The 15,574-nt window shown below is 35.1% G+C and overlaps 1 protein-coding gene across 2 annotated transcripts in view; it reads left to right on the top strand.

The window, feature by feature from the left end:
• Nucleotides 1–15,574, top strand: part of MLIP (muscular LMNA-interacting protein) — a 274,509-nt gene that overhangs the window by 193,655 nt on the left and 65,280 nt on the right. For both annotated transcript variants that reach the window (XM_011981285.1, XM_011981286.1), the window contains exons 10-11: nucleotides 1,960–2,004; nucleotides 14,118–14,246. In XM_011981285.1, coding sequence (XP_011836675.1) covers nucleotides 1,960–2,004; nucleotides 14,118–14,246 — 174 coding nt within the window. The remainder of the gene's footprint in view (nucleotides 1–1,959; nucleotides 2,005–14,117; nucleotides 14,247–15,574) is intronic.

Here is a 15,574-nt window from a genome sequence, read left to right as displayed (position 1 = left end):
AATGTATATACGTGAACCTAAATGGTATAACCCACTACACACCTAGGCTATATGGTTTAGCATATTGCTGCTAGGCTACAAACCTATGCAGCACGTTACTGTATTGAATACTGTGGGCAATTGTAACACAATGGTATTTATATATCTAAACAAAGAAAAGGCATGGTAAAAATACAGCGTAAAAGATAAAAAGTTGTGTATCTGTATAGTGCACTTGCCATGAATGGAGTCTGCAGGACTGGAGGTTTCTCTGGGTGAATCAATGAGTTAGTGGTGACTGAATGTGAAGAACTAAGGTTATTACTGTACACTACTGTAGACAACACCACTACATTAACTTTATGTTTTTTCTTTCTTCAACAATAAACCTTAGCTTACTGTAGATTTTTTATTTTATACACTTCTTAATTTTTAAAACGTTTTTATTCTTTTGTAGCAACACGTGGCTTGAAACACAAATGTATTATACAGCTGTACAAAAATATTTTTTACACCCTTATTCTATAAATTTTTTCTATTTCAAATTTTTATTTTTTATTTATTATACTCTTTAAGCTTTTTTTGTTAAACCCTAAGACACAAACATACACATTAGCTTAGGCCTACACAGAATCAAGATCCTTAAGATGTTACTAGGTGACAGGAATAGTTTTAGCTCCATTATAATCTTATGGGAACCCTGTCATATATGAGGTCCATCATCAACTGAAACATCATTGTGTGGCACATTATTATATATTTAATAGAAGCTCAATAACAAGAGATTAGATAAAATGGGAGAATGGCAGCATTTGAAGAGATAGTCATGTAGGATTTTTCAGAAGATATGCATGCTGAGAATAAAGGAACATAACAAGACCCCCAAAAAACCATAAAAAGAAATCTATACCAAGGCACATCAAAGTGAAATTACAGAATGTCACGGAGATAACCTTTAAATGTTAACCAAATTTGAAGACAGTTGATCCTCCAAGTTATAACATTTAGGCCAACAACAACAAAAGCCAGAGTCTGTGGCACAGGACCTGCAAAAGACAGAAATGCTATTACCCTGGAATTGTGTGTCCAGTTGGACTCTCACTTAAGAATGAGAACATGATAAAAAACATTTTCAGACAACATCCAAGACAGTAAGATCTGAAAAAACCACCAAAACCTTTACTTTAGTAAGAAGGAAACTAGGGAGCAGGGGGAAATGGGAAGTTACTAATCAACATGAAGTGTCAGCTAAATAAGATGAATAAGTTCTAGAGATCTGCCATACGACATTGCACCTACAGTCAACAATACTATATTGTGCACTTACAAACGTGTTCAGACTACAGATTTCATGTTAAATGTTCTTATGACAATGAGATAACATTTTTAAAAATGAAAGAAACTAAATCCAGATGAAAGGGTTGAAATACAGGCGCCAACGACAAAGAAACAATATTTATCTGTTCTTTAAACATTTCTAAAAACCAAGTCATTTTTATTCTCAAATCATAAAACTTTGTTATGCTTTACTTTTTATATAACAATACTTTAAAGAAATATATGTTATTTGTTTCAATTTGCTTTAAATAAATAGAAATAGCAATGATACTGGTATGTTTGGTTAAAATGTGAAGTATACAAAGAATGAAATGTTATGTAACCTTGAAGAATTTTTGATGTCATGTTATAATGCTTATGTTAAGAAAATGAGAAGGAAAAGCAGCATATAAACATCATATTCACTATTATGTGGGCTGAATAAAAATACATAGGAAAAATATTTATGGCAATATATCAAAAATATTAAAAAACATTTCTTTGGTGGCATAATGATATTTTTCCTTTTCCTTTATACTTTTCAAAATCCTATCATGGACATATAATTCTTTAATACTAAACAAACTTCAAAATACTTAAACACATAAATATTTTAATAAATTATGAGTTTCACTAAACACACACCATGTTTATATTTTGCAGGCAAATCTCTCCTCACCATCTTCTACAGTATCTGAGAGTCAGCTGGTACGTATCTTCTAAGTCACAGATCTACTTCTGCAAATTCTGATCTCTCAAGAGAGCTTTACCTGAGTAAAAGTGAAAAAAAGAATACATTTACTACATATATTTTTATTCACTTACTTGTCTAATAAAATTTTGCTGATACTTTCCAAAAGCTCCATGGTGGTTGTTTTGCAGGTGACAAACATACATAAAACTACACATATACTTCACTTGCAAGTAACTTACATCCAAGTAGAGGCATTAGAAGAGATTGTGAGGTCAGGTGAAAGATGTCACTAGAATTTAAAGAAGAGAGCTCATTCTTTAAAGGGAAAGATCCAAAAAGAGTTTAAGGAGAAGGTCATGATTGAGTAGGATTGTTTTTGGATTTAAGAAATAGATATTTCACACAGGAGAATTAGCATGCAAATGGTCTAGATCAGTGCTGAGCAATAAAAATACAACATGAATGACAAATGTAAGCCACATATGTAATTTTAAAACTTCTAGTAGCCATATTAAAAAAGTAAAATGGAACGGGTAAAGTTAATTTTCATAAAATATTTTACTTAATGTTATATAAATATAATTTCAATGGATAAGCAGTATAAAAATCGAGATTTTTTTACATTACTGTTTTGGGGAAGAGTATTTGAATTATTGCGTATTTTACATTTGCAGTAAATCTCAATTCTGCCTAGTTACAAGAGCTCAAGAGTGGGGCTAGTGACTACATTGGGCAGCACAGATTCAGACTCTAGAATCTGTTATTTGAAGATAAAATTTGATTAAATGGGAGAATTATTTTCTCTTATAGCATTTTGTATTTCTTATTCTTACAGTGGTTACCAAATTTAAGTCATGAAATAAGTTTCCTATATTTCACTGGTCAAAGATTTTCTTAATATCTTTGGATGTTTATTGTCTAAAACTGTAAATTCCTGAATAATAGATATCTTCACTAAAATTAATGGAAATTTCTAGTAAAACAGTTTGAAACATTAACTGATATTCCCCTTTTAAAGAAATTGTTTTGGTGTCCTATAGCCACAGCCGACAAATTGTCTTGTCATTATTATCCCAATAGAAATAATTACAATATATTTATTTGTAATACTGAGAAATCATAAAAAGCATTGTTTGACTTTTAAAATAGCTTGATTCAATCAATCCCATTGGGTATACTGCTGTTTATACATATAGTGTGTATATGGCACGTGTTTGAATGTGTGTGTGCATTAGTTTCAGTTGGTTTAGAACACTGGGGGGCGGGGGGCAATATAGTATACTTGAAAGAATCTGGGATGAGTATCAGAAGACCCACCTTATACTTCCTGCTCTGACATTAACCAGCTGGCTGACAGTGGGTAAGCAAAAGTCTGGGAGTCTGGCTTTCAATTTCTTAATTGAACAGTGAGAGCATTCTATTGCGAACTTTCCAAGCCCTTCCAGGGCTGTGAATTGATGGTTACTAACATAGTGAAGTTGAAGGAGTTGCCATGGAAACAAGCACTGCAATAACATAATGAGGCTGAATGACTTCCCACTTCAGATATGGAAATATTACTACAATTATTTTAATATTTAAAATGATATATTTGTTTATTTAGAGTATGGAAATAAAGAATGTTTTACACATTGCCATATATAGTTTCACTCAGTATAGTATATAAAATACAGATTTTAGATGTTGGTGGACTATATATACATGTGTAAGTGTGTATTTTACATACATGTAAGTTCTTGGTTTAATACTTTAAGAAATGATTTCAAAGTGGCAAATATATATATATACACACACACACACGTATATATATGATGATTTTATAAAATGAGATATAGTAAAACAACTCATTGTGAATGTAATTAAAACACACTTACTTTTTGCCCAATAAAATAATCCTATTGCTTGTTTTCTCTAGGGGCAAAACTACAAAGCATTGCTTTGAATGACTTTTATAATAATTTCCTTTCATTTACTTAAGTCCTTTTCTCTAAGGAGTTCAAGGCATTTCTTAACCAAGTTTTAAATTAAGTTTTAATCTCAAAATGCCCTTGAGATATAGGTAGGTTTGTGAAGGGATTATTATCAAGCAAGCAGATCATATTAAAAAAATGAACATGTCTTGTACTGATATAATTATTTAATTCAATAACTTTGGTTTCTATTTCATGACACTAACCCTGTGTTTATATTAATACTACCTGAGAATGGAATAAATAGTGGAAAATGATTGTATGTAAGACGTGTTACGGGGCATGTACTTCACTAAGGGTTTAGAATATTTTTACACTTAAGTAACACTATAAAGTTATAATTTTTTCATTTTTATGAATGAATTTTCAATATTTGCCATCATGAACTCTTTAAGTTCTGAATAATATGAGTAAATAAGAATGCCTTTGATAAACAAAACTTTGAGATATATACATTTATATTTTTATATATGTATGTGTTTACAATATACACACACATATAGATGACATATGAGGTAATTCTGATTGTTTATATATACACATCTTTGTTTATATGAGTAAATATGTATGCATGTATAACACATAAAAACAAAGTTATTGGAAATGTATATTTTATAGTTAAATTACATAAACAAATATTTGTTTTGTGTAAAACGAACAGTAAATGGTTAAAATTATTTGACTCCTCTTTTAGGAGGTAAGTGTAGTAAGTGTGTTGAAGAGAAAATATATGACAGATTGCTATGGTACCACAAGCTTAATGCAATTCCCAAATTGCTTTTGAGATTTAACTTTTTAAAGATATATCATTTTCTCATGCTTTCAAATTTTTAACTTGGCTGATTTGTTTGCTTGCTTTTATTGCAAGTGTGCCAATTCAGAATTCAAAGGGAAAGAAGAAATAGAACCATGACCCTTACTCTTAAAATATTTCCGTTGTTTACTCTGGAAGCCAAATGATTTAGAGCTGGGCTTGGGAGACTGTTTTGGAAGCCCATGTGAAGCTAGTTCACCAGTCTTAGCTTCTCTTCTTCTATTAAACTGCACTGCAGTCAATCAGAACTGGAAAGGAAATTAGAGATGAAAATATCGGAAATTTCCACCTATTCACTGGCGATTGGAATAACGACTCTGTCAACCTGAAGGGATTATTGTAAGGCTCACATATCATAAAATGTGGAGTCGTCAGTATACTCCTATAGACAGGGAGAGGTTATTTTTGCACATAAAATCTGTGAATGATGAAGAGATAATATGAGCAGCCATTTTTACAGAAAAAGAAACAGAGGCTTATGGAGTTAAATAGATTATCTAGGATCACCAGCATCGGTGTTCATCCTTGCTTTGTGTAGCTTTGGAAAAGGAATCGTTATTATTGATTTTAGATAATTCAAGGAAAATAAGAAAGGATGAATTAAGGAGTTTGGAAACAGGGCCTCTATGGAAGCATTACTTTCACTGGGTACCTCCTGTGTCTGACTCTGCCTAGTGTTTTTGCACTGCCTGGAAAATGTGAGTACTTACTGAAGACGAGACTGGGTAGGGTCCGTTAGAGTACTGAAGTTTTCACAGCTGTGAATTGTGCTTCCTGTAGCATATTAAAAGGAGCAAAAGGAAAGGAAATATCTAGGATCTAGGTTAAACCTTCACAAAGCTTTCCTGGCTGTTGAGCTGAATCACCACAAAGATATTAACAAAGGCCAGTGGGGTCTTTTTCCCTGCATAAGATAACACACAAGTTAGGCTCCCCAAGGTAGGTAAACCCTGGTCTTCTTTGGCAGTAGGGGAGCCTGGTTTAGATGATATTTGCCTTTTGCTTTTGAAATTTCATGCCGTTACAAAATGTTCACTGTTGTCCAGGATGGAATACTTAATCTAGAGAGCACAAAACAACAGATTTTAAAAATAAGTCACATGGCTATATACAGGTAAAAGCAAGATGCTATTTACTGGAACACTATTAAGAAGAGTGCTTAAACTTGCAAATACTTTGTTCCTAGTTCTGAATGCCAGCTGATGCGTCCAGCTTTAGTGATGCGTGACTCATCTTTCTGAGGGCCCTTAAGGCCTCTGTTGTTCAGAAAATGCGGCCCTGAAAGCTTTTATGTAGAACCGTTGTCTCCTTCAAGCTCAAAGACAGTTTCTCCTTGACCAGTTTTTCCTTGACATAACATACTTAAGTGCCACAGCATTTATCAGGTACGCCCCCTCAGGTTTGAGTCATGCTATTATCTTTTATTTAACCATTGAAATATTTCAATCTGGCCAATCTGTATTGTGTATATTCCATGAAATGCTTCTTGAGCCATGAGATGCAGCCTATAATTATTGAGGTTTTACATATGTTTATTTTTATAAAACTATTGTAATCATTATAAAACATTTTTTGGAGGAACACATCAAGTAGGTACTTTTGTGAATAGTCTAGATCATTTAGAATCAACATGCCATATTTATAAGTGCAAAGTATATATTCTGTTTTTCCTTTCAAATGTATTTTATGCTGTTTTTTCTTTACCAAGTTTTGTCGTGCATATTATCTCATTAGGTTCTCATAATCACCTTTGAGTTAGTATGACAGGAATTATTATTTCCATTATTCCGATGAAAAAAGTGAAGTTTAAATATCTAGAATGCCATGTCAATAGTTGCTTGGTAATAAGTGGTATAAAAATCTCTTTTGCTTTTTCCAATCTTGGGAACTTTACCCTATGCCATAGTGTTTTGAGATTTAGGATATTTGTTTAAGGGGAAAACATAGCTTTAGTGTTTGCTTCAAGTATATAATAATGTTTGTTTAAAACAAGAATTAGGGTCTATAAACATGTATTATCTGAATAAGTAAATAAGGTAAATAATTTACAGAATATTGCTTTTGTCCACAATTTTGCCTGGTAGAATGTATTGAGTTTGCACAACGTTTTTTGCCATGGAAATTCTAAAGGCAAAGAAAAAAGCACTGGAGAATGAAGACAAAACTGCAGCAAATGGGTCAAAAACAACCATGGCACTTTCACAAACTCTTTGAGTCCATTGAATTAGTAAAATTTCCAGCCAGACTCACAGAATTTGCTGTATATTGTTTTGTTACTTTCTTGCAGTTTTGTTACATATCTTATCTCTCCAGAAAGATCAAAGTAAACTCTTGAAAGCTGGCACCCTATCCTTTATTTCTTTTTTTCTTTACCACATCACCCTAGAGCTTATTTCTATAGTCAAAGGCAATTAAAAACATCAGTCCATTAGTATTAGTTGAAGTTATTAATTTAAGAAAGATTTTGCTGGCCAGGCGCTGTGGCTCATGCCCGTAATCCCAGCACTTTGGGAGGCCGAGGCGGGTGGATCACGAGGTCAGGAGATCGAGACCATCCTGGCTAACATGGTGAAACCCCGTCTCCACTAAAAATACAAAAAAATTAGCCGGGTGTGGTGGCGGGCGCCTGTAGTCCCAGCTACTCTGGAGGTTGAGGCAGGAGAATGGCATGAACCCTGTAGGCGAAGCTTGCAGTGAGTCAAGATCACCTGGAAGACAGAGCAAGACTCTGTCCAAAAAAGAAAGATTTTGCTGTAAAATATTGGTATTTAAAAATATTGGTTATTGATTCTCTAGGTCAGTGCTGGTAGTTAATCTTCAACTTTGGTATCTAGCCCAGAGGCTGTACCAACTTGCTGTCATAGAATTCTGATTATAAGTTCCAAAGGATGGAAATAGTATCTGTTTATATAGTGCCCCAAGTGACAGTGTTCAAGTATGAGTGTATACTTGATAGATTATAAACACAAATCAATAGCAGGCTTAGACGAGTGTCTTACAGCACATTAAAACCTGCCACTGGGCTTCGGGGAACCCACATACTCCCTTGAATTTTTTCTGTCCTCAAGACTAATGTTAGCATCAGATATAATATCCTCTTCTCCTCCCCAATCTCCACTCTTGAATTCTCTAAAAAAGATGACATCGTTGTCTTTTGGTATTAAGAGTTTTACTGCATATCACCATGAATAGAGGGAGAAAAACAACAATTTCTTTTAAATGAAGAAGATTAAAAGCTTGTAAAGTCCCTAAAGTGGCCTCTTTCCTTGACTTTCTGTAGTCGATAACTTTAGCTTTCTACTCTTTCTCCTGAGGGCGGAACTCACCAACCCACTTTCCTTCTTCTCCTCCTCTATTGGAAAAATGCCATGTGGCTCTTCTATCCCTCAAAGTTCCCTCTTTGTGAATCATATTGTGATCAAAAAGTTAGCCAATTCAGGAAAAATAATGGATGACCTCAAGGAGTCAGTCAGCACCATTTTTAAAAAACATTTATTTTAAGTTCCAGGGTACATGTGCATGATGTGCAGGTTTGTTACATAGGTAAAAATGTGTCATGATGATTTGCTGCACCTGTCAAACCATCACTTATGTATCAAGCCCATCATGAATTAGCATTTTTTCATGATGCTTTCCCTCCCTGCCCACAACAGACCCCAGTATGTGTTGTTCCCTAGCATGTGTTCATGTGTTCTCTTTGTTCGGCTCCCACTTATAGTGAGAACATGCAGTATTTGGTTTTCTGTTCCTGTGTTAGTTGGACGAAGATAATGGCTTCCAGCTCCATTCATGCAAATTACGTGATCTCATTCCTTCTTATGGCTTCATAGTATTCCACGGTGTATATGTACCACATTTTCTTCATTTGATCTATTGTTGATGGGCATTTGGGTTGATTCCACGTCTTTGCTATTGAATCAGCACCTCTTATTGACTCCATATTGAACTATAGTGAACACACTGAGCTTCTGCCTATCAATTAATTTATTCATTCTGTAAGTATTTATTGAGCACCAACCAGGTACAGGCACCATGTTGGAGATATAAGAGTGAATAAACCAAAGATCTCTGGTTTCACGGAACTTACATTCTAGTGGAGAAAGAAAAACAATAAACACAAACAGATGTCAGGTAGTGATAACTGCTGTGGAGAAAATAAAGCAGGTAAGAGAGGTGGAGATTGCTATTTTATATGGCTCATTAAAAAGATCTGTCTGATAACGTGATTTTTAAACTGAAAAAGAAGGAATGAGGGGGAGTTCCAGACAAGGGAAGAGCAAATACAAACTCCTGGAGGAGGCAGTATCATAGTGTATAAGCTACAGTAGAAAGAGTGAAGGGGTGGAAGGGACAGTACTGGGAAATAAGACTGGAAAAAGAGAGGCTGGTTGGGGATATGAAAGATCGGGTCATACAGCACCCTTATAGGTATTGCTTTGTAGGCACTACAAGGGCTTTGAACTTTACTCTCAGTAAAAAGGTGAGGCATTAGAGAGATTTCAGAGCAGAGTTGACATGACTTGATGTAGAATTGATGGACATCATTTAGGAGATGAGTGACATGACTCAACTTACACTGTGGTTATCTTGTGATTTACTCAACTGGATTGTGAGCCTCTGAAAACAGGAGATATATCTTATTTATCTCTATAGACACTATAGTTCTTGACATAGACTAGATCTTAATTGGAAAAATGTCTCCAGTGAACATCTGGTAGAGGTGTGCTTCAGAGTTGCAGAACAGTTATTTTGTCTTTCAGGCACTACGAAAATGTCTATACCCAGTGTAAATCAATTTTCAGTATATTCATGAATTGATATTTTCGATTTGGAGAATCTTCTCATTTTTCTTCTTGTGCCCTTTGTGCTGGCTATGAGAGTCATTACCTTTTTTATTTTTCCACATAGGCTGGAAAGAAAATTACAAAACTGCTTTTTCTGGCATCATTAGAGGGTCATTTGCATCTATCAGTCATGAGTCTGACTATTCTATGGATTCTATAGTAGATAAAAATGAAAGAAGGGCCTCTTGAGGCTAGTTTAGTTGTAATATTGCTGCACAATGACAATCTCACAGTAGTTCAGTTTTATAGACTCCCCAAACTTGATAAATCTAATTTCCTCTGTGTTTGTTTGGACACAGATGTAACAAATTAGATTGTTCGGAATTAGAGAAGTTGTTCAGGAGAACCTTTACTTGAAGTCCAAAGGTACCAGCAAAGATCACTACATGCAAAGATGCAATATAGATTAGGAATTAATAAAGCATAGTCTGTTTTAAAGCCTCTCCTTCAGTCTGGAGACCGAAGACAAGGCCAAATGGATGTCTCTGGAATGATAGACTAAGAAAGATCTATCTCTACATGAGTTGCACATTTTAATGTATTGAGTTCAAGTCTAGTGTCTTTCAACTTTTAATGTGTACATGAATTGCTTAGGGATTTGTAAAAATGCAGATTCAGATTCAGTAGGTTTAGGTTGGGCACTGAGCTTTGGCACTCATAACAGGTTCTCAGATGATGCTGATACTGGTCTACAGCCTTCATTCTAAGGGTCAAAGTGCTAGCAGACAATGTCTTAATTGGATAGAACATTAGTTAACTTTTTGTTGCAAATGTAGATTGCATCACCATTTGACATTTTGAAGCAAGGTATGAGGAATAATCGAGGGGAAGTTAACTAATATTCCAAGAGAGACTTATGTGTGATGACAACAGTGCCAGTTGCTTCACATATGCTGTTTTATAGACTTTCTAAGTGGCACTTTGAGACCCTTGTTTGGATGATGGATTTGAATATGCAGAAATAAGCCTTTTGCTATAACTCTGTGTGGTATAATTCCTGAGGGGTCAGAAAGGTAAGTAATAAAATGTGTCATTACCCATTATTAAAGGACATAGTCGTGTATTAGAATTACAACCCTTCAACGGAAGTTCTATACAGGTTGAATGGCTTTCCCAAGGTAATACAGTTTATTAACAACATTGCAGAAACTAAAATCTATGTCCATGTTGCTTTCCTTCTACAGTATTATGCTACTTCATGAGAGTAAATTTTTAACCAAATCCAGAGACACAGTGAAAATTTGATGTCTTGGCCATGCAAATTATGGAGTATTTTAGGAGGTGGTGAAGAGGTGTGTGTGTCTGTGTGTATGTGTGTGTGTGTGTGTCTGTGTGTGAAGAGAGTGGATGTGTGGATGTGTATAGTCACCAGGAACTGAAAACATTAGAAAACATTAGGTCCTAAATGTTCTGAGAGTATTTAGGATGGCTAACGAAAAGAAAGTAAAGTGTCACAGAATGAGTCAACAATGGCCAAAATCAAGGATGAGACAGTTGACCGTGGAAATAAAATAGAGAAACAATATATTTTAAAGGCATAAAAAATATAAAAATTACAGGAGCTTTGCTGTTGATTAGACAGGATAAGTTACAGAGAGGTGGATATTTAACAATGATTTCAAGCTTCTATCTATTCTATGATGTCACTCTTCCTCTCTGGAATAGGCACAGAAGTGATAAAAATCACAGGCATGATGATCAGACCAAACATGGATTTAAACCTTAACTTCGCATGTTAACTGCATGACTTTGGCATCTGACTTATTACTTTTAAATCTCCCACATAATTTATAAGAAATTGATGAGATGATCTATCTAAAATATTGAGTTCAGTTTTTGATTCTATATTGATAGAATATAAAACCTGTGTCTATGAGACAATGATAGTGTCATTAGCTGCAGTAGGTCCTCAAGGACTTTGAAGCTGGTTTTGAAGCACATGAAAAAGCATGAAGAAGGTGCAGAGGCTACCATGCTGATGACTTGTTAGTATACCAAGGTCTGTGGAGAGTACATGAGGTTCAGAATTGGGACACTAGCGTTAGATTTTTAACTGGACCATCACTGAGAGATGGCTGGGTTTGAAAGGTGTGATTAAAGATTATAGGATGAGAAGTATGAACAATGTCAAAGGCAAACTATGTGTAGTCATCTTTTGCCTAGAGTTGGCTTCCATATCTATGAAGTATTGACTACTGGGTAACAACAAATTAAGGTTGTAGCAGCAAAGAACAGGACTAAAGAAAAAGGGAATATATACAATGTAAAAATCAGGGAAACTATATGAAGACCAAGTAAGTAGAATGAGGAAAACTCAGAGTCTTCACACAGTCCAAACCTGGGAACACAGGGTCCAAGAAAAGAACATGTGGAAAATCTGGCAGAGTGGAGGAAACGGAGGAAAAATTATTGTCTAATTGTCAGAGACAACCATCAAATCCAGGAAACTCATAAGAACTAAAGAGCTTAAAAACTGGTGGAGAAGAAAATATGAAGCATCAGTAACAGACTCTGATACTGAATATATCTGATATCCAACCAGCCAGAAAAGTCTGTCTTCTGATGTCACCCTGGAAAGGACTGATCCCAAGACAGATGATCTGAGTGGAAGGCTCTAGGCCAGGATATCCCCAAACATCTGCCTGCTTGCAATAAAGGGACCCAAGCAGTCATGTTTCTCTGGCAGAGATTATCCTATCATCCGAAGTGCTGCTGGTTAGATTTCTTCTCCCTGCTTTCATCTTTCTGCATAGTGACACCAAGCTTAACCCCTAAAGTACAATGTTAGTTTTAGAGCCTTGTAACCCCTGAGTCCTGGAGTTGCATTTATTTTCTGCCTCACAAGGGAGTAGAAGAGAAGGAGAAAGTGCAGGAATAGGAGAAGAAGAAAGAAGAAATAAAGCAGGAAGTCAAATAAGAAAAAGAGACAGAGGTGTGGAAAACTTTGAATCATGGCCCAGGTATCAGGCATCTCTGTAATTACAGGTGGCTATAGAAATAGGGAACTGCCTGGACTTTTTTTTTTTTTTTTTTTTTGCAGTACTTAATGAAGGAATATTGCTCTCATGTGTATACTCTATGGCATGACTTCATGCACAATTGGATGTTACTTGTTCATTCTTCCCCTTGAGAAAAATCAGAGTTTCTTAAGTGGGAGATATTTCTCAGTCTGCGGAAGATAGAGACTTGTCTCAATCTATATTTCCCCAGTTGTCATAATACATGAAAGACCAAATATCTGTTGAATAAAGTATTTCAGAGCGACATTTATTCAAGACTCAAAATATATCAGGTGCTTTATAGAGCAGAGAGATAGATGTAGTCCCTTAAGGCTTAACTTGTGAGCATCAGAATTGACTGAAAAGAGCTAATTTACCATTTTCCAAAAGGAAGTGGGGTTGAGAAGAATGATTGCAGCAAAGTGCTTAAACAGAAAGAGCATCACAGCATTTTATTAAATTATTGTTTGGGATGGTTTTGCAAACATTGATCTTTCTGTGACATTTTACGGGGTAACAAGATTTTGGTGTTTGTGAAATGTCATTTTGAAATTACCCCAAACTAGAGTTCTCCCCCGTCTCTCTTTGTCAAATCGACACTGGGTACAAGCTTAAGAATCTCGAGTGACTGATGTATTAGCTAAAATTCTTTTGATTGCAAGTTACAGAAGTAAAGTTGAGTTAAACAAAAAGGTGTGTGTGGAGGGAATCTAGTGTAAATGAAAAGGAAAGAACCTCAGGATAGGAAATTCATGTAGACCCGTGGAATGTTTGGGAAGTAAATTCTGGAAAGCCCTCTGGTGTCTCTCCTTTCTGGGCTATACCTCCATGCACTTTGCTCTATCCTTCTTGATCTCAGCATATCTGCCTTTTAGGTCGTGTTAAGGCTTTCCTGTAGCTTCTACATGACATACTTTAATTTCAGTCTCCCACAGTTACTGCAGAGCAGTTTAAATCCCTGTTCCACGTTATTGGGAGAGACAATCTCTTTGCCACCCATTCTCCACTCTTTTAGGTCAGAAAGCCAGCCCAGTTTATAATATGAACATGGCATGTGGGGGCCCAGCTTTGTAGATTTTGGGGCATGGAGGGTGAGCAGTTTCCAGAAAAAGAAAGTCGTCATGGGCTTGGTGGATATACCAAAGTCATCTATGCTATCATGCCCAGAATGCTGCCTGACACAGAGAAGACTCTCAATAAATATTGAGCATATGAAGTATTTGTTGACCAAATGCACCAGCAAGGGTAGAACATGTTTGCATTTCGAATGTTACAAGAGTAGATCTTTATGAACTGATTGCTGTTATAGTTAAGTTTTAACTAAACTTATATTAGTTAAAATCATTTGACTTCAGGCTGTTTTTATGCATTTGTGAAATCATTTTAAAATTAAAAACAATTTCTGTGAGAACAGCATTGAATGACTTAACAATACACATCTTTGTTCATTTTAATAGTTTTTTTTCCTGTTTTTTAAATATTTATTTGACATTCATGAAGACTAAGCCTGGAGTAATTCGCCCAGTACCTGTAAAATCCAGAATATTACTGAAACAAGAGGAGGAAGTCTACGAACCCAACCCTTTCAGTAAATATTTGGAAGATAACAGTGACCTCTTTTCTGAACAGGTGAGCGTACACAAGAGAAAATGTTTGCTATTTTGATAAATGACTATATAAAATAAAGATGTCTCTATGAATATAGTATGTGTAAGAACATGTTCATTTGATTGGAATATATTTGGTAATGAAAATGCTTGCATAATAAGTAGAAGTTCCTAAATAATTCAAGAATAATATTTTGAAGCATTTTAATGTGTTTTTTTTTTTCTTCTAAAACTTGTCTATTTAGTGCTGGTATTGTTTTGGGGACCAAGATGTTACTCTCTATAAAGACATCATGAAATCACTGATTGGATGGGTCATATAGGTGTGGTATTCTTATTTCTAAAATCCTGCTTCCAGTTGGGTAAAGTGGCTCATGTCTGTAATCCCAGCACTTTGGGAAGCCAAGACAGGAGTATTGCTTGACCCCAGGAGTTTGAGACAAGCCTGGGCAACATGGTAAAATCCCATCTCTACGACAAATTAAAAAAAAATAGCTGGGTATGGTGGCATGTGCCTGTGGTCCCAGCTGCTTGGCAGGCTGAAGTGGGAGAATTGTTGGAGCCCAGGAGGTCGAGGCTTCAGTGAGCAAGTGTTCATGTCACCGCACTCCAGCCTGGGTGACAGAGCAAGACCTTGTCTCAAAAAATAAAATGAAATCTTGCTTCCTTTTGAAGAGATGGAATATTTTAGATCTGATATATTAAAGTTGACAAAAGTCCTGTTTAGATTCATATTAACACAGAGACGATGCAGTCTCACAGATTGGGCAGTAATAGTAACAGAATCAGGGCTCAAGTCATACTTAGGATTTGTTGTTCATTTTGTTTATGTTCGAAAAGTCTACACTAGATTCCCCTTATATATTATATATGTTGAAGGAAGTATAATGGAGAATTGTCAATGGTGCCTTATATTTGTGAAAAATATGAAAATACATATTTATGCAATATAAAACTTCATAATGAATAGCAGAGATTTTAAATCTTTATTTGTCATATTAAAATGCAGCAAATATTATGGGCTATATATTTTATTGAGAGATTGAAATATGAAATTAATAAGCAATGTAGGATATTCAAAAAACTTTCTGAATACAGTCAGGACATGTAAGATCATCATATTTTATAATCCATAATAAAGTAGATTTATAGAGGAATATAAGGTGTTATGCTCTTTTAAACTTTTAGTTTGAAAATGATAACTAACAATATTCTTGAAAATATAAACTATATTTAAATTTATATTTATAAAACATAAAGAATCTCTTATCTGACGTGTTAGCTCTGTGACCGTGGGCAAGTGGTTTCATCTATCTAGGCTCCAGTTTCTTTCTTTCTTTCTTTCTTTCT

Source organism: Mandrillus leucophaeus, unplaced genomic scaffold, assembly GCF_000951045.1.
Source record: "Mandrillus leucophaeus isolate KB7577 unplaced genomic scaffold, Mleu.le_1.0 Scaffold223, whole genome shotgun sequence".
Classification (NCBI taxonomy): Eukaryota; Metazoa; Chordata; class Mammalia; order Primates; family Cercopithecidae; genus Mandrillus; species Mandrillus leucophaeus.
This window is presented reverse-complemented; position numbering and strand designations above follow the sequence as displayed.